At 43.8% G+C, this 20,031-nt stretch overlaps 1 protein-coding gene across 1 annotated transcript in view; it reads right to left on the bottom strand.

The window, feature by feature from the left end:
- ALK (ALK receptor tyrosine kinase) overlaps positions 1-20,031 on the bottom strand; it is a 312,288-nt gene that overhangs the window by 11,228 nt on the left and 281,029 nt on the right. Inside the window, exons 14-24 of the mRNA XM_063152446.1 lie at positions 18,466-18,597; positions 17,516-17,654; positions 16,542-16,730; positions 14,999-15,097; positions 14,156-14,308; positions 12,872-12,970; positions 10,982-11,168; positions 8,735-8,825; positions 7,786-7,850; positions 6,760-6,889; positions 309-406 (exon numbers count right to left, since the gene is read on the bottom strand). Of these exons, the coding sequence (XP_063008516.1) occupies positions 309-406; positions 6,760-6,889; positions 7,786-7,850; positions 8,735-8,825; positions 10,982-11,168; positions 12,872-12,970; positions 14,156-14,308; positions 14,999-15,097; positions 16,542-16,730; positions 17,516-17,654; positions 18,466-18,597 (1,382 nt within the window). The remainder of the gene's footprint in view (positions 1-308; positions 407-6,759; positions 6,890-7,785; positions 7,851-8,734; positions 8,826-10,981; positions 11,169-12,871; positions 12,971-14,155; positions 14,309-14,998; positions 15,098-16,541; positions 16,731-17,515; positions 17,655-18,465; positions 18,598-20,031) is intronic.

The following is a 20,031-nucleotide window of genomic DNA, read 5'->3' as shown; positions in this document are numbered from 1 at the left end:
TAAATAAAATTCATGACAGGGAGAGACTTAAAGACTTTTGTCACACTGTGTCCATTTGCAGAGCAGGCAAATAGGCTACACAAGTGCAGGCCCTGGGACAAGGCTCAGGACCTTTGGCAAAACTACAAACCTCTGCCAGCCTGATTTATAGCAGCTCCTCTCTTCATTGCTTCTACGATTCTGATTCTGTCTCCCTGGTTTAAAGGTATCCAGCCACTAGAGTGCAGCAGGACACAAACAGATGGAGCAGGGCATTGTGAGCCCCTGCTGGCCTTTGTGCAAGTCCTGCCCAGGCTGGGCTCACCCACCTGTGAATGAAGTGGTTCTCCTCCAGATACTGACACCCACAGGCAATATCACGGGCCACGTGCAGCAAGTCCAGCATGGAGAGGGAGGAGGGCTGATTCTGCCAAAAGACAAGGGACACATATGGGTTAAAAGCAGAAATATGGTGTGATTTGTCACTGCTGTAGCGCTGAGAGCTCTCCAGCAAGTGACAAAGGGATTAGGAAAATGCACAGGAGATAGTTCATAGCCATGAACTATGAAAGGATGTGCAGACACAACGCTACACAGATCCCAGAGACAGAATCAGAACAGTCAGAATCAGCTGGCTCTGACTTTCCAGCTCCATTGGGATGCCCCTGTAAGAATTTCCCCCAGTTCTCAGGGCACATCTGAATTTTCAGCACGATTTTTGAGATCTGGAGCCTGAACTGTTCTTCACTGAGTTTCTCTGTATTACTGCCAGCTCCTCTCTAAAGTCACCTTGAACCACAGGAATGACATTTTGTATAATGGCATGAGTCACATTTGCTCTTTCCCTCCTCCACATCTGTGTAGGTTTTATCTTGCCCCTCAGAGCACTGGCACAGTTTTGTGTAGCCAATGGCTATGGAAGGCTAAGGCTGCCAACTCCTTGTTCCTGCCCCTGTGATGAAGCCCACAGCCCTTGCCAGGAGGAGCCAGATGCTCTGGTGGAAAGGGCAGGATTCACACTCAGCCCCTGCAGCCAAACCACAGCTCCTGCCCTGAGGTGGGAATCAGTGATGCCTGAGGTGGGAATCAGTGATTCCTGTGGTGAGATTCAGTGATCTCTGTGGTGAGATGCAGTGATCCCTGTGGCCAGTCCTGTGGGAGAGGGCAAAGTGCTGCTGCCAGCTGAGTGATGAGAAACAACCGGGTGGCAGTGACTGCTCATGGCACAACAACCATTTCATGGCTAAGTGTTTATCAGCCTTAGTTATTGCACCAAACAAGCTTATCACACTCCTTGGCTCTCTCTTAGGACACCAAGTAGTCAGCCTAGTCCCCAAAAGGCACACCTGTCCCTGGGGTTCTCACACCAGTGCACAAATGAGCACAGCTTCTCCAGTGACAGGGACTGCTGGCTCTCCAGCCCATCTCCAGATGCATGCCATGCTGTGCTGGCCATCCCACCTGAACTAAACCACTGCAAACTGGGACTGGAAATAAGTCCAGGCTCTGCAGCAGCCACTAGTTGAACAGTGATCATTGGCTGGTAAAACTGAAATCCAAACATCATCCAAAAAATAACCCACAACCAAAACCAAACAACAACAAAACCAGAAAAAAACCCACTAAAACAAAACAGGAAAAAAAAAAAAAACAAAAAACCCCAAAAGCCAAAAACAAACCCCAAAAAACAAACCCCCAAAAAAACCCCAAAACCCACCAAACGATAAAACAAAAAAAAAAAAAAAAACCAAACCAAAAAAACCAACTTAATGTCCTCTGAAGATATTAGGAAAAATAAAAAACTGGCCTCAATACTTAACTAATGAAATAATTGAAAAATGGTGCATCTCTGTGTGAACAAAGCCTTTTGTGTTCAATTCAGGGCCATAAACCAAAATGTGATCTTGTTCCCCCTGCCTATATTTTATTATTTACACAGTATAATTCATTGCATATATATACTTCACTGATTTTTTAAAAACACTGGACTGCATCTCCCCTTAAACTTTTCTCTTTACAGAGTAACTATTTTCTGCAAACATAAATCAGCTCTTTCCCTGCCATTTTGTGGGGAAGGGGGAATAATCTCTTTTACCTCTGTGAGTTAAAGTGACTCACCAGCTACACAAGATGGCTACAATAAGAAAGAATGCACATCTTCTTTTTCCCTTGCAGGGCATAACCAAGGGGAAATTAATATCTCAATCTACCCATTCCCTGCTCTTTCGAGCAAGGGTCAGAAACCTGAAGTGAAAACTGAAAAACTGACTAAAAAGTCCAATTCTTTACTCTACAATCGATTTCAGACTCTGGCTATACTGCAAAGCAGTCTGTAGGCTGAAGCCACAAGCTGATTTGATCTGTATAGCTTTTTTCTCCTTTTCCCTTTTTTTTTTTTCTTTTTGCTTTCCTTTCCTTCCTTGGATAAATTCCTTCCACCCTTTATTTGGCTAAATACAATCCTAAAACAGATGTGACTGCCCAGCCAAGGACAATTTAGCCATGTAATTTGTTTGAAAAATGGAGGTTTGGGATTCATTTTGCAAGGGGGCAGCCTTGAGACAAACCAAAGGATTTGCTTTACAGCCTTTGCTCCCCAGATGAATGGATGGTGCCAGCTGCAGGGCTCCACTGCTCGGGGCAGTGGGCATGCTGGAACCACGCGTGTGACACCTCCCAGGTGAGGCTGAATCTTGCCAAAGGTGAATGAAATTGTGTGTATTGTTCAGTGTAATCACTGCTCTGTGCAACAGGCTGCACAGCACAAAGGAGGGGAATCATTTATCCGTGTATGATTTCTCTCCCAGAGCTGGGCTTTGATTGCTGCGCTGTGTGTGAGAAAGATCAGCACTGAACCTCCCAGAATGGACAATTCTGCAATGCTCACACTGAGCTAAGGCTCCAATTCCAGGAGCCTCTGGATCTCCCAGCCTGCCTCTCTGCAGATGAGGGGGAAGAGGTAGTCCTGTAATAGATGTGAAACTCTATTAGAAATGGAACAGAGAAAGCCCTCAGGGCTGTCAGCCATGGACTCATGGGGAATTATGAATCTGAACCTTATGGAGAGGACCCAGCTGGCATAAATGGACACATTCCACAAGAATCACTGGTCTTGTACCAGTGATGATCATTCTTGCTTAGAGTCCAGAAAAATCATTACATATTGGCTGAGCTGAAACTTCATTTTTTACACGAAGAACACAGATGAACAACATGCAACAGTGCTGGCAGCATCTCCATCTCTCATCAAGTTGGAGCCTGTGTTCTGATACCTCCTGCAGTTGCTGTAGCTTTCAATTTCATATCCCTTGCAATGCCTTCAGTCCCCCCTTCCCTTCATTCACCTTCTCCTTCACCATTCCCTCTGTTCCATTTCCTGCTTTTCAGTGTGCAAGTGCACAGCAGCATGATGCACGTGTCTTGTTCCAAGCCACACAGATTATAGCTGGCCAGTGGCAACTGGTAGTCTCTCCAGCCTGGTGCTTTCTTTTTCCATAAGCCTTGGAATTAGTGCCAAGTTAATGTCTTTCACACTTCTATTAAGTCTATCCAAAACTAGCAAATTAATTTGATGTTACTGGCAAGAGAGTGCAAAGAGCAACGGGGGGCTGAAGGTAGAGACTGAACATGTAAATCTCTTTTTTGTAATTAGGCTGAAAGCAAAAGTAGGTGGGAAAGACAAGGTAAAAGAAATTAGCTGGAAAATACAAAAGTGGAAAGAAAATAAGGAGAAAGGCAGTAATTCATATGGTGCAGAGTAGAGAAGTGCATCTCTTCCACCCACCCAGTCAGATAGGGCTTGTGTTCAATTAATTCCTTTTGGAAGCAAAGCTCATCAAGGCCTCTTTACTTTGCACTGTCCCTTGTCTTTCCTTGCCTCTAATGGCCCTGAAAAGGTAGACATCCAGCCTGCTATGCCTGCTTCTGCCTGTCTTCCCTGAATGAGCAACAGGAGGAACAAAGCAGCTCAGGGTTCATTAAGAGCAGTGCAAAGATACATCCACCAGCATTCAGCCACAGGGCCTTATGTACAGAGACTGTCACACCTCGAGTGTATGCAGAGGGTAAATCCACTTCCAGGGCTGGATCCCATACTTCACAGAGCACAGTGCCCTGCACACATCTCAGCTCTCATCAGTCATAGTCTCCTTGCCTCGCAGTTTGTGAACCAGCAATCAAAAACGCACCAGAGGCTGATTTCTCAGCACTCACAGGTGCCACTGGCCCCTCAGGAGCTGCCCCAGCAGCCAGATAATGAATTACCCTGTCATCCTTGCCAGGCAGACACCACATGGGATGCTTGCAGAAGCAGGACAAGGCAAGGGGAAAGAAGGTATTAGAATGGAGCAAAACAGTGTGGATCTGTGTCTGCACAGAGGCAGGCTGCCCACGTTCAGCCAGCTGTTAAAGAAGGAATGGAAACTGCTTTTCTGGATCAGTTCCAGCTTGCAAGTACCCATCTGCATTTGAAGCTCAGCTTTTCCAAAGTGTGGGAGACATGGGACGAAACAGGAAACAGAGGCATCAATCCAAGGTCTGCTTCACTCCTGGGAGCAAGTTAAATGCAGAAACCAGGGAGAATCTTCAAGCTGATGGGAAAAGGCCTTGTGCTATGGTCAGTCTCAGGTAACCTCAAACAGGTTAGGAAAAACAAGTGTCTTAGGTTGGAAATGGGGATGAGTATTCTATTCCTGTTATCTTCTGTTAATTGGGCAGTTTTCTTTATCTCTTCCACAACCAATCCTCCCTCCAGGACATACCTTCTGTTAGTGGGCCAGTGAGTGTCCCTGTATGGCTGATAAAAGTACATCATCCCACTGGGAGATGCTTTGCCCAGAGGGAGGAGCCAAGCATTCCTACCTGGATATAATCTGTGACTTTGAACACCACAGGCCACCTTTTCCCACTGGATTCCCAGAGGAGCAGCTTTCTTTTCCAGTGGATTCCCAGAGGAAGACCAGGCCCATCTACACCAGTCCTGGACCTTCAGAGGAAACCTCCACCCTTCTACAGGATCCCTGCTCCAACAGAACCACAGCTGGCACTGCAGGAGGGCTGCAGCCACCATTTCAGTTGGTTTGCTACCAACACCCTGACCACCAACAGGGTGTCTGGTTGTATTCTGACTCTGTCAGTGTTTTAATTTCAAAATTAGAGTAATTCAGAGGGAGGGGGTTTATATTTTCCATTTCAGGGGAGGTTCCTACCTTCCTTAAGCAGACACCTGTCTTGTCAAACCAAGACAACAAGGAAAGAAGAGGAATGTGAAGGCAGAAAGAGAAATACAAAGGAAGCAATGGAGTGAACCATCAGCCTCTTTTGCCATGGGCTATCACAGGGGTTGCACAGAGCTATTGCTGACAAAAGCAGAAGTTGTGGAAAGGAAGAATTCATGACTGAGGTAGGGCCAAACAGAAAAAAACTCCTCAGATCAGAAGGCTCCCATGACTTCATCCTATCAAGATTAAGGGCTGTTTCATCTACAAAAGCAGCTGGCTCATTTTACTGCAAGTGGGTAAAAATTCCTGCTGTGCTGGACTAGTGCTCTTGGTAGCTCCTCACAAGATCTGTACCATCACTGAGCTGGCCTCTCTAATTTAAGCAGCCAAACCCCACTGTGTTTCACCTGCCCCTTCCCACTGTTGCACAGCCTGGCCTGGCAGTTTTGAACAAAGGACTTACCTGCAGCATATCCTGTCTGTGCCATTTTACACTGCACTGGGTGAGAGTGGGGACCACATTGCAGAACATAAATTTCCTCATTCACATACCATCAAGTTCAGCCCATTTGCAGGAGCATCTCTAGGTGCTTCAGAAAAACAACTTCTATTTATAAAGTCTGCTTGCTCAGATTTCACACTTTCCTTTCTGGGTGTTTAGCCTCCTTATCCAGGAAGGAGCCACTTTATTGCAACCTATTCAAGACTGCAGTGCTTCTGAGTCTCACAGACCATTTTATATGTCTGAAAACCACACTGCATGGAAAAAATAAAAAAGTTGATCTGTGTCCAGACGCCTCAAGGAAGAATCTTATTGATACCTGTTAGAGCAAATTTGTGTCTCTCTTGTACTGATAAAATGCAGCATTTTGTCCTCTGTCGAACTTAGAGACAAAATATGAAGCTGGGCCCAGCCTTAAACTTCAGCAACATCTGTGTGACTTTCTGACCCAGGGACTCAGAGAAAGCTTTATTCTTCTGAAATACTGAATTCTCTCTAGAAGTCATAATTTATTTCTTCCACATTTGTAGTTGAATGTCTCTTCCTATTGATGCTGATTTCAGTGGGGAAAATCTTTAAAACTCTGGACTAAAGATATTTTCTATTAAGTTGACAGCTCCAGGCTGGATTGTCTCCTTGCCTATGCCAAATTTGAACTGACAGATATCCACAGAAATGTATCTGATCAGCAGTTTAAATAACAGGTTTATATTTTTAATATTACTGGCTCAACATTTTCCCCAGCCTGCCCCCAAGCTGGTGAGGAGAAGGTAGGAGTTGAGTTTAACTTTTTTTTTCAGGCTTCGCTTTTGTTCTTTTTTTAGGTAGTATCTGCAATGTTATCTAGCAAAGTCCAGAGATGAGGCACCTCTGCATAGCCCCAACAGCATCTGTTCCCTATCCTGCTGGCTCCTGCCTCCACAGTGGTCTCACAACAACAGGAATTTTGTGACCATCTAAAATGCTGGGAAATAGCATCTGCATAGATGAGTTTTCTAGCTAAGTGTTTTCCTTGTGGCAGCAGCCCCCTAAACAAACCACAATTTAGTCTTTCCTCACCGGTCTGGGCCGTGTCTCCCTCAGGAAGGATTTGAGGTCTCCCCCAGCCATGAGCTCCAGCAGGATGAAGCGGGGCAGGGCCTGCAGGCTCACCCCGATGCAGCGCACGATGTTCTGGTGGTTGAACTTGCTGTGGAGACAGGGACACACAGTTGGGGAGCAACTTTCACCCAAAAAGCACAGTAGCAGAAAACATTCAAACCTTCTTGCTGCAGGGAATGTTTTTGGGATTTTTTCCCCCCCATAAAATAACAAATCTCAAAGGTAGGGCAGCTGGATAAAGCTAAAGAACCACCCCTGCATTCTGTGTCTGTCTGGGACCATGTTGGGACAGACAGAGGTGGGGAAGCAGTGGCTTTTGGCTGCTTTTCCTCTCCCTGTCCCATTTTCTGCATTCTTTTTGGGCTACAGCAAGACTTGTGGGGCATAGGAAGCAGAAAATGTCTGATCACAGAGAAAATTCTGCTCTTAATTTCCCCATCCAAGAGGCAGAAGTTGGGCTAGGGTAATGTTGTTCTAAGTAACACAATGACATGGGGATCTGCTTGTGGGGGATGTTTCTTCAGGTCAAGTCTCTAATACTTCCTTATTTCCCCACCTGTCAAATGTGATGGGAAAGTAGTTCCATGGATTCTGTGATTCAGACACTGACATATGACATGACAGCCCCATAAAGTCAATGCCATCTGTTAGTTTTGACTAGCCAAACCCAAATTCCTAAGGTATGTTCTCCTCTCTAAAAGAAATCAAAAAAATCTTATTATCAATTTTAAAATCTTGGCCTTAAATTTTTCACTTTGGGTAATGAAAACCAATGTGGATCCTTTTGAAAATTAAGACTTTAATCATTTGGTGCCTTTCCATTTGTAAGAAGAACAGAAAAGGATGGCAATACCTGTTCTATTTGTGCTAAAACTACTGCATAGATGTGCTGAGAGGATACCACCTATGAAGAACCTTTTTTTTTCTTTATTTTGTGGAGCTTTGCAAGCCTACACAAGCAGTGTTGATGTGATTCATACACACCTAATAATGAGAGCTTCCATGAGGAAGTCAAGCTCATCTTGCTCTGAACAGACTTCTGGCAATGTCTGGAAAAGAAAGAACAGGTTGACAAGGAGAAGATACTTCAACTTACAGATTAGAACACCTTGGCACTAACACTGTCTGAGGCAATCCTCCTTTCTCAAAAGAAACCTCACCCTAAGACAACCACTAGAGCATTGCTAAACTAGACTGTGAAGCCTGTTGAAAGGTAAATGTCAGAACTCTTGGTCCATCAAGGCCATTGTCATCCTCCTCCTAGCAAAGGAAATAGCCCAGAGTGCACAGAGAAGTGTTCAACATATGGGACTCTGCTGTATAGAGGATGAGGAGTGAGGTCACAGCTTCTGAGTTCTCTGCAGTTCAGTGATCCTCCCTTCCTGCAAGACTGGGATCTGTAATCAGAAGCAGAACTGTGCTGCTATGTAATCTCTAAGAGAAAACAAGCCAGCCAGACTGCTGAAGGCCTGGAGAACTCTACCAGGATCTCTTAGGATTTAGCTTCACATCCAACCCACCCTGTAAGGGAGTGGTGAGATCTCTGGAAAACCAGCCACCTCCTACTTGCAGGGTCTTTGATGTATGTGCCAGCAGCTTTTGGCCCTGTGAAGACTTTTGGACAGATTACCAACCAGGTGCAGCATGGGGAGGATGGACAGAGGACGGATTTAGATCTCATTCCTGCAGCCTACTGTGGCTCTGTGGGAAATCTTTGCCTATTTACTATTCACAGACCTCTTTTATTAGTCTCACATACCCATATCCTACAAGCTGTGATGGATTTAAGTGTTGCAACAGAGCAGCAATATTTCTAGCCACGTCCTTCAGGACTTATAACAACGCTTCACTGATCTTCATTGTTACAATGCATTTGGACTCTTGGGTGAAAGGTGCATGAAACCATCATGATAACTCATTCACTGTCACTTACTTTCACAGCCACCTGCAAGGGAGTGGGGTCGCTGGGGATCCCTGTCACCTGACCTTCATATACCTCACCAAAGGCTCCGTGGCCCAAACCCCTGGACAGACCAGAGAAGACAAGAAGGTTTTACTACAGAGAACACACATTATAACACTGTGGACACAGCTCACAGGCTCACAATTTTCATGGCAGTGTAACAGGGAGAAGTAGATATTGACAGTATGATCTCACCAGACCTTGGTGAGGTCGTTCATGAACCTACATTTTATTTAATTGGAAGGGAAAGCAGTCCATGGAAGTGAACATTCCCCGCTGAAATCGAGCTGCTGGCATTGCAGCACATAACAGAGAGCACTCATCTATGGCTTTGGCATCAGTGCTCAGTGGTGGGTGCTCCAAAACAGATCAATAAAGACAGGACTTGAGTCTTGATGTTTACACACCCTAAACACATTAACAGTTCCCCTGATATTTCTGCATCACCATTAAACAAAACATTGAGCAAGAAACTAGGAGGCACAGTGATTCTCAAAAGACTTGAATTCTACAGCAAATAACTTTTCCTGACTTATTGTGTGATTCTGGGCAAGTACCTTAGCCAGTAAATGGTGATGACAGTGCTTTGTAAAGCACTCAGCTCTAAGAATTTGTGCTGAGAATTGTTTCTGGCAGTGATCATGTTATGCAATGTACAGTTTTATTTTGAATAAGATTACAAGAAAAAGAGAAAGGAATACGAGTAATCATACAATAGATCCTGTTCCATGCCCTTGTGATACAGATTTTGCATACCTGTCTATTCAGTCCTCACTCTCTTAACCTTAAGTCAACTGGTACCACATCTATTTCACATCAGTGGCCTGTCATAATGACACAGTGAAATATAGCAGGGGATGAGGCTGCACCCCAAATCCTGAGTCCCTCTTAACCCTGCATGGGCTGCACTTTGGGCAGTAGCATTTCCAGCCTCTAAGAGGCATTCCTGCATCTCAGTCTGGGGAAAAGGCTGCATGCACTCTCCTGTTAGAGCCAGGTCTGGGCTGAGGGCTGCATTGATTCTGTTCTCTGCTGCATCAGTGGATTGCTTTTGCATGGGCTGCTGCCCTCCTGTCCATATGAACAAGGAGGAATAATCAGCTCTGTTGTTCATAAGCTCTGTCTGTAGTTTTGCCAGTACAGAACCAGTCTGGGCAGTGAAACCACACTGAGGACTCATGTTGCTTGTGACTCAACCACTTTGTGTAATAACATTTTGTAGGTATCAGCTTGAGATGCCATTCTTGGCTCCACCTGACCAACCTATTACAAACTGAGGGGATAAGCCAGATCTTTACAGCTCATAACTCACCCTCCTTCCAAAAAGTCCACTTTCCCTTCCCTTGTTAATTCCCAGCTGTATCCTCTGCTGTCTGCTTGCCACACTTCAAAAATCCTTACAAAATCCAAGTGACAAAGGGAGCAGCAGCACAGGGTACACTGGAAACCTCCAGGTGCAGTCCAGCAAGATGTGCAGGTAAGAGGGAATGAGATAAGGGACAGCAAAACATTGCAGACTGCATAGACTGCTCTGACCATAATTTTTTTCCAGCACCTTAAGCTTCCCAATTTCCCAAGGACTCCTGCTTCCGCTTTTTATTTTTTTGTGTAACACTGCATGGTACCAGAGTACTGTCACATTCACAGGTATCCTGCAGTAGAGCAAAGTGTGCAAGAACTCAGAATTTTCAAGCTTTTTTTTAGGAGACACTTGAAAGCTTTTCAGAAGTTCTCATCCAGACATGATTATCTTGCTGGCTTTATATCCCTTTCTTTTTAATACTGTCTGGCATTTTTAAATTCATTCCTTTCCTTGCTATTGCACTTAAGGATGTCATTGTCTTTACCAAAGACCCCATCAAAGATTTTAAAGAGCCTTCTACAAGCTTCAGCCATCCCAGAATTTCATCAGCTCATGGCAATGGGCCATTCACTGCATAGTCTGTAAAAGATGTAACTGAATTACTGGTGATGACTGTTCAGTTCTCCTCACAATCCCAGGAGATGAACACTGCACCTGCAGAAGGTCAAGGTGAATGCCAAAATCCAGTCCCCTCCACACGAGCCTAACAACTGCAGCTTTGCATTTTATGGAAAGGGGTCTGGAGCTAAAAGTGCACAAGAATTTGCACAGAGCTGTGTGTTCACACCTCTCTAGGAGAGCTGGGATGTGTGGGTGCACAACGGGAAGGGTGGGGAAGGCAAAGATGGATTTACCGGATCAGGGAGATGTTTTTTCGAGGCACCTCTTTAAGGTCACTAATGGAGGTGGTTTTTCCTGCAAAGCAGTAGTTGGGGTTGTAGTCTGTCATGATGGTGGAGGTACGCAGCTTGCTCAGTTTGTACTCTGGGCTCTGCAGCTCCATCTGCATGGCTTGCAGCTCCTGGTGCTTGCGGCGATACACTAAACAGGAGAACACAGTTAACCACGGCCAGAGACTGGAGGTGGGACAGGCCTTCTCAATGGGGCTCCATTCTGCTGTGACCAGACTTCAGGGAATCAAACCAGCCAGTCACACTGGCATGTTTCTGTACATCAAATAATTACAGATAGAAAATGGGATCTGAAGATATCCAGGAACCTTTGATTTGCACATCTTACAAAGAAACAGGCTTGCTCGTGGACTGTCAGGAAAGAGTAAAATGAATTTCACTTGGAGAGATCTCAGAGTTCTGATGTTGTTTTAATGCTCTATTTAGTTTAACCAGACCTTCCAAATAAAAGTCCAGTTTGAAACTTGTGGGAGGTGGGGTATAACTGACTTTCCTAAATCACACAGAAGTGACTAAAGTCTGAAATTAATTATTGCATCATATTGTTCAAAATGGATAGCCTAAGCTGTTTCCCCAGAATAACACATTGTACATAAAAAATAGCCAATTTTCCAAAACTTCCTCTGTTTCTAAACAAGAGAGTAGGAGCACATTTGAAGTCAGTTTATGATATGTTATGTTCCTTGCATCACTTCACTGATGCTTCTGCAACAACATTTAAAACCACACGTTGAAAGAAGACATCCTGAGGATATTCCTTGAAATAGTAACTGATATTGCAGGATTTTTTCCAAAAGAAGATGACAATCAGGAGCAGGTTAAATCACTATTGATTTCTGTGGGAGCTGTGTTGAGCCCAAAGACTGTGACGGCAATAGTTATTGCATTTTCTCCAGCAGATGTTGCTCAGGGGAAAAATTGAAGGGGTAAACATGCACTTGCAAAGGCAGATGGATGTAATGACCTATCCACAAACCCTGCCTGTCCTCCATTTTCCTCCTCATTGCCTTTGCTTTGATTTTTTAAATCGTTGCCCTTTCCTGAGATGGAAATGATAGGCTGGTTGGATGGAAAGAGGATTACTCTTCCACTCCTGAGGAGTATTTAGTCATTGTAAAAAGGCACTGTCAGGGCAGAAATCACAGATGTAGGACCATGTGCATGCAACTGATAACTCCTGAAATTCTTAAAACCGAAACAGCTGTGCAGATCTGATTTCCTGCTCTTGGTTCATCCCTCTTCTTCCCCAGACCACACACAGTGTGGACAAAGAAAGGTGGCAAAGCTGTGGTTTGAATCTCTGACTCCTTTTCATTGATTCAAATCTATTCTGCTTGCATCAAATGCAGGTGAGCGAGTGTTTAAAATAAGAACATGAAAAGGTGAAAAGTACCTTTTAGAATTTCAAGCAAAAATGCCAAGAATACCCACATCATACTAAGGGCAGTTTGTAAAAGGGGAACCTATGTGAGAGTTTAAGCTTAAAATGTCATACATTAAGAGGTGAAATCTGTACATAGGCACACAAATAAAGAAGCTTTTAGGCATTAAACAGCACCAGATCTCACAAAACCACAAGCAGCTGTGTTCAGGCAGCTACACAGTACAACACAAAAAACACCATCTCTTTTGAGATGCAGTCAGTAACTGAAGCCTCCTCGACTTGGTCATTGTGGTTAGAAACAACTACAGAAATCTGAGGATGTGTGTGGGAAGGCGTCATTAAATACAGCAGTAGCTCAAAACATGAATCCTTTTGCCTCTCAGGGCCCAATTATCCCTAGCTCAAATCCAGCCCTCATACGAAAATATCTTTTGCACAGAAACACTCACCTATCATGATTCCTGAAAAAGCCAAAATTAAAGCAGCCACCAATGCTGAAGTCACTACAGACAAGACCAAGGAGAAAGGGAGACGAACCACTGGCTCAGCTGCAACAGAAAGAAGGAATTACACATTTGAAATTATCTTCCAGGAGCCACTTTTTTGCCACCAGATTTTTTTCTGCTCTTCTTTCCATTTACTCATCTGCTGCTCCAATAGTGCAGGAGCAACCTCTGGCATGACCAGTTCTCAGGATCTATGACTTCTCATACCTCATTGTTTCACTTTCCTCAATTAATATCAAGTCATTAAAACAGATGGTTCACTATCAATGAATTAACATGTGAACTCCCTGGGTGGGAAAACAAGACCATAAAAAACAGGGGCAGGAGGTTGTGGGGGTGAAAAGAACATTACGTTGTTTGGGTTAAAGTGCTGCTATCAAGGCCAAATCACAGCAAAAGCAGGAGGACTGCAATATTTCATCTCCTAAATGCATATAATCCAAGCAGAAAAACCTGATGACAGTGTAGTGAAGCTGCATCCTCATGTGGGATCATGCTATTAAGGTTTACTTCACCTTGACAAAATGACCATACTTTTTACCTATCTTACAGGCAGGAATGGTAAAAACACAACAATTTTCCCATGCCAGTGACAAGCTGAAAGCAGGATCCCAAACCCCTGGGGTCACCTGCTCCAAATGCTGCACAAGAATAGGAAGCAAACTCAGTAATGGAGCTCTGAGCACCTGGTTTTGAAAGAAAGGCAAGTATTTAGTTTTATTTATTGTATTTATTTTTTCTCAGAGAAATCTTGCACAGAATTTCTCACAGTTTCTGAACTTTTACTTTCAATGTCCAATTCCTCAGCAATCATATTTTCCTTCACCTTGCCTTTTGTTTTTTTTGGTTCTTTAAAGAACTGGTCTGAAATTTAAGTTCAGCTGAAAAATGCTTTCAGCAAGCAAACTTTTAGGATTTCAGAGCAGACTCTGAACACCAGCACAAGCAGACACAAAATTTGACTCTGCTCAAATCTGCCCAGGATGCCAAACACATACTGTAGAGCAAAGCAGCACTGCTGCTCAGTGCCCCAGTCCTCACCATTGCTGAGGCTATATCCTGACAAAACAGCTCTGCAGCATACACCAGCAGGAAAGAAAGAAACATTCTACTGCATCCAGGTTTAAGATTAGACAGCACTTTCAGGATGTCTTACAGTCCAAACCAGAGCCTTTGACCACACATTTTCTGTCCCACATGTTAGCAGTACCCCACACACCTACTTACCTGTGCAAGACACACCATCCTCTGCCAACTCTGTGCCTGGCTCACAAAAGCAAATGACTTTTTGAGTCTCAAGATCAACATGGCACTCGTCCATCTCACAGTGACTGCAGTTAAGGTGCAGCCTAATTTCCACCTCTCCGTGCCCCTCTGTCACTAAGGAGTGGATGAAGAAGCTCAGTTAATTATTGTAAAGACCGTTCTTACAATTTCCTTGGGTTCACCCTTTTCTTTCCTGGCCTTTAGTCCCTCCAAGATCAATCACTGTAATATCTTCAAAACTTTCTGGCTGAATCCACCAGGTCAGAGTGCATCTGCATTTGAAAATACTTCTGACTGTTCTAAAGGAAACTTCTATTTTTTTTATAAACAAGTAGATGTTTTTTTGTTGTTGTTTTTTGAACACATTGCAAACACATTAAAGACACTGACTTCTGGGAAAACACAGGTTGGAGTTGCAGTATTTATCACTCCCATGCACTGCTGGGCAGCACCTGGCTATTTTACCAAAGGATGCTCTAAGGACCTTGCTTGCTGGTGAATAATCAGATGTTTTGTCTGTTTCTTTCCTAAAGTATCTGAGCTATGAGGTTCTGTTATCACTTTCCTTGTCCAAAATTATTCTGTAGCCTGGTAGTCTGTATGGCTGGGAGTGTTTCCTAATAGGCTTGATGCTTCCTCTCCCTGTTTTCTTCCTGCTACTTCTGTCTATTCTCTGCTGTATTTTATGCACTTTCTGCCTCCTCATGTTCATGGCACTGAGCTGTACCCTAAAAGGTTGTAAGGGGTCCTACAATTTTCAAACTTAAATAAGCCCACGAGAAGACCTCTGACCAGTATGAATACCTTTAAGTGCTGGAGTGTATAAAGTACCAATTGGATTAATAAAGGACACACCATCCTCCCCATCCATCTCTGGGTCATTGTCCACTGCAGCATTGCCACCTATGTCAAACCAGAGGTTACCTTAACAGACTGAAGCTCATAAAACAATAAAACACAGATAAACATGGCAACATGCATGAATTCAGCCTATTTAGGGAGGCATCCAAATGAAAAAAGAGAAAAATTAAAGCATTTAATATATAGGGAATATTTAGCAAGTTGTGGCATGAACTTCTGGACTTTAGAACTTCAATTTAATAATGAAGCTTCTGACAATTATTGTCAGTCAATTAGCTCTGTTTAGGTAGACTGTTCCAAACTAAGGCACAAACTTCATCTTTAACCATTTGGATGCTGTGAAACACAAGCCCCTGTTAAAATTTATGTAGCCAAGAGACTGGAAAGCACCAGTACTCCAGGGCTAAGTTAGTATCCTTGCTGATCAAGGCATGGACTGTGTCAGCAGAGGGAATGGATAATCTGATATCCTTCCTCTCCTTTACACCCTGAAAGCAGGGTGGTCCACCAGGAGTGGGGACTGAAGGAATTTATGAGTTGCTCATTTCTGCTTGAGCACATGGAACATACCAGAAGCAAAGTATGGGCAACAGATAACAAATATTAGAAATACATATATTTTGTACTTCAAGCATGCAACAATTCCCCCACCCCACCCAAAAATAGCTTTTCCCCTTTAATTGTCTTCAGTGAAATTAAAAAAAAACAAACATCATGTGAGTCATTCTGTTGGAAAAAAGAAGCATTACACAGGAACATTGGTACAAAACATGCACTTAATCATTTAAACTCATTATTCCTCTCAAGATTTCTAGTCTACCATATACTTAATTTAAGCTGTGGAGAACCAGGGGTTAAAGAGTCCACCACAGTGCAGATGGCTGCAGAAACTATGTGGCCCAGGAGACCATGGCTTAGCAGAGGTCTTGACTCTGGCCCACACCAGTTGTAATCAACATAATGCCATCTGACAGCTGCCCTGAGACACAGAGGCACATGAAATGAGCTCTTTGTTGACTGAAGTCATATTAAGAGGGGTGCTGGCTGGCAGCCTGAGCCTCTGCCCCCAGAGACCACCTGTGCAGGACCAAGGCAGGGCAGAAGCTGCCTCCATCCCCTGGCATAAAGCCTGGCTGCCAGTCCCCAGGACCAAAGTCCTCCAAACACAGGTGCTGGCAACGGGAGCACATTGCTGTGGCTCCTCCTGCTCCAGCACTGTCACCCCAATGTGAGAAGCTCAGGAATCACAGCAGGATCTTAAAGTCACATTTTGCAGAGAGCAAAGCCAGGGCTGCAGCTGAAGGACTGGCCTCTGGCTCTTTGCTCAAACCCTCAATGAGTTCATCTAGTGCTAAAAAGGCAACACACAGACATACTAGAACATAACAGTCAAATATGCTAGCTACAGGAGAGTTATCATCAGCATTTTGCTGAGCATTAGCACTAAAGGAGGGGAAGGGACACCTTGAACACGAAGCCACTTTACCTATATATCCTCCGCCTCCTCCACCTGAGGAGCACCCCCCTCCACCCCCTCCGAAACCCCCTCTTGTCTCCCACCCCCACTTCTTCATGGCCTGGGGGCAGGATCTTCCTCCAGTAGCACCTTCCAGCAGGGATTTTCCTGACCACAGGAAGGAAGTGTTATCATTCCAGCCACCTCCACCACCTGCAGGTGAGAGAAGAGAAAAGGCACAGCCAGGGGTTACGTTTTGCGTAAAAAACACTGGAGGGATCTGCAGGACGAGCATCCATTCAGGACACCTCAGCTGTAAGTCATCATCTGCACCTCTTTTCACCTACCATACATGCAAGGACAAGTATTTTCTATAGAAAAGGTAAAAAGATATTCCTACCTACTCTCCAACAACTTCCTTCTAGTTTTCAGAGCCTTCCCCTTTTCTTTGACTAAAACACTCTTGAAATAAACCAATGCCAATTCTAAAGCAGAAAAAACTGAATTTATTGTAAGGGGTGTGAAAACATTTCCCACTCCTACTCTCCACACCACATACCAGTGATTCACTTTCAGCTCTGCTGCTTGCTCAGTGCAAGGTCTCTGCACAGAGACTTCTAGACATGGTGCAATTATTCTCTTTCTGCATAAGCTAGAGAAACTCTGAGTATGTCCACACAGCACAAAACAGTGCAGAGACCAGGACAGTCTCACTGGCACTGCAAAATTCCACATCAAAAACCAAGTAACTTTGTTTACGAGACGTACTGCATTATTTTGGGAGTATCCAGCCATTGTTATGGCTATACCATCTCTGAAACCCTTATTTATCCCAAGTATCCAGCACTGTGGGTACCTTCTATTTGCATCTGTTATAACCCTCTGTTCCCCCTGAACTGTATTTTCAGGAGTTTTGCCTCACCTTCTTGTGAGGAGGAGAAATCTGGGAGTACCACATATTCACAAAGGTTTTATAAAAAAGAATAAACTCTCCTTACCTGCAGCTCCTGAATTTCCATTCAACCCTGGAATAGAGGAATCATTCTCCAGTCTTTCTGGATGAAATGTGTCCGTTTTGGCCCTGTAGGCCCTGCCACCACCCCCTGCTGCAATTATCAAGGGGACCGGCTCTCCATTCTCCATCTTAACAAATTCAGAAATAAAGGCAATGTTCAAACTGAGCCAGACATGGAAATGGAAGTTCAGCCTCATCATAATTACTGCATGCTGCACCAAGCAGGCATCTAGGGGTGCTCAGCACTGCACACTGTCATTGCATTATTTATGTACCCACACCCAGAAAATTAATGAATAGAAAATTAAAGAATAGTCCTACCAAGTTCTGCTACAGGAAACAGCAGTGTCAGTAGCTCTATGAATTATATCTACCATGGTGATGGCTCTTAGAAAGCTTGTAATGCTCCATGTGCTGACTCTTATCAAATGAAACAGCTAAGGAGCACTGCTCTGCACACTGAGACTGAGAATATTGTCTCAGCTAGCACAGGACAGGAACCATCAGAGGTCCACAGCTACAGGACTGCCAGCAGAAAACATACAGGCTAGCCTCAGCTTTCCTTGTCAGGCTAAATGTACGGCTGATGTCTCACATTCTACAAGGCCAAAGGTGAATGAAGTCCTGCAGAATTTGCCCTTTGCTGTAGAAATATGCTTCAGCATCTCAGTTTTTATTGAAAAAAAAAGCCTAAACAAACCAACCCAGTTTAAGCCATTACGTTTGCAAAGGATACTTCAAGCCACTGTAACAAGTGTGGCCATATTGAACAGCAGTTCAAAGACCTGTGAAGGGCCAACCCACATCCCTGCATCTCTCAAGTGGAAATTAAGGATACCCAGAGGTCACTCTCTGGACCCTCTCCCTGAGGTGCATAAGGGTTTTTTCAGAGGCAGGATGTGTGGATGCTGAAGGTGCCTGGGGACTGTGTTTCCATACCTTAAATATGTAAGTGGCACCGCCCCCACCACCACCTCCTCCTGCCCATTCATTGACGCTTCTGTTCACACGAATCTCTTCTTCAATCACGTTGTTCTCTCCAATGCAGACCTTCTGGATAACATCATTTGTCTGCAAACAGAAGATCAAGTCTGAATTCAGGTAAGAAACCTCCACTCCCTTGTATACACAGAGGCCTCATGAACACTTTCAAAGGATTCATGAACCCTTCACCATCCCACAGCAAGAAACTGTCCTCCAGTGAAATCACATGACCAGAACCAAATGAAAGCTCTTCTAGAAGAATCTGGCTTTTTGTCTCAACCTTCACCAGAAGAATTTGTTGCCATTTAAATGGAATTATTTTGGAGCAAGCTCAGTGCTGATACCTATTATCACATAATACATCTACATAAACTTTTAACATACAAAATGTAGCAGAATTTGCTGCAAATATTTTCCGGCATTAACAGTCTGTATTTCACAAGTGGAGGAAGGGAGTAACTTGGCAAGGATGTGTTTGTCCTGTGTCACACTACAGCCAAATGGCAGAGAACCCAAGTTTGTTTACCTCATTTCTTGTTGGGTGGGCCAAGCAGCTCCTGATGATCTTAGCAGCAATTTTACTGCAACTACCAATGCCTACCAAAAGAGCAGCAATCCCACCTTTGACTGCAATGTTTCTCTGATGTTAATGAAAATATTTCACTAAAAAACCTCCACATTTTCTACTTAGCATTTTTTCCCTTCCATCAATTATCATTGAACACAGTGAACTTTCCATATTAGGCAAATCCCTGAATTCACTAACTGATTTCAATCACAACATTAAACCACCATTTATACCTACTTCAGGACTATGACCTAACTACTGTTTTGGTTTAAAATTGGAGCACTAAAGTGCATGACTAGCAGGACCCTGCTGTGAGCATTTTCAAGTTGCAAACTTTGCTTCTAGCCTATTTTACTTCACAGGTTTTGTCTCAGTAACACTATCCTGTTATATTGCACATATAGTGCACACTGAACTTACTAAACCAACAACACTTTTAGGGGAAAATGCACAAACATTTGTTATAGTAGGATTGATCTTCTGCTCCCTTCTACTTTCATGTGTGTGTTTTCTTTTGGAAGAAGAACCTGATAAAAGCATACTCAAATTACAAATTATTCTGCTGACCACACCATATATTCTAAGTTGTGCTAGAGAATGAGTGGCATCCCTTTTGTGTGCAGACCTGCCTAAAGAACTAACAGTCCTCCTTTCCTTGTTTTTTCCCTCTCCTTAATTGATTTGGAGTTGAGTGGGAATGATTAATAAAATGACAAAGTCAATGACCCAAAGGAACCACTAGATTACAAAAAAAATAATCCTTCATGGCAAAGACATGACTGATTACAATCCAATCTAGTAAAAGTCCCCTCTACAAGTCAATGCAATCTCTTTGACTCAATGAAAGAATTACATTAGCACTCAATAAATTCTCACTAAGATTACAGTGGCCTGCAATTTAATGAGTCCATATATTACCCTCAGCTGGAATTTCCTAGTTAAAGAGGCTGGAT

This window comes from Melospiza melodia, chromosome 3 (genome assembly GCF_035770615.1).
Source record: "Melospiza melodia melodia isolate bMelMel2 chromosome 3, bMelMel2.pri, whole genome shotgun sequence".
NCBI classification, from domain to species: domain Eukaryota; kingdom Metazoa; phylum Chordata; class Aves; order Passeriformes; family Passerellidae; genus Melospiza; species Melospiza melodia.
Note: the sequence above shows the minus strand (reverse complement) of the source record. Positions and strands in the feature narration are given on the sequence as shown.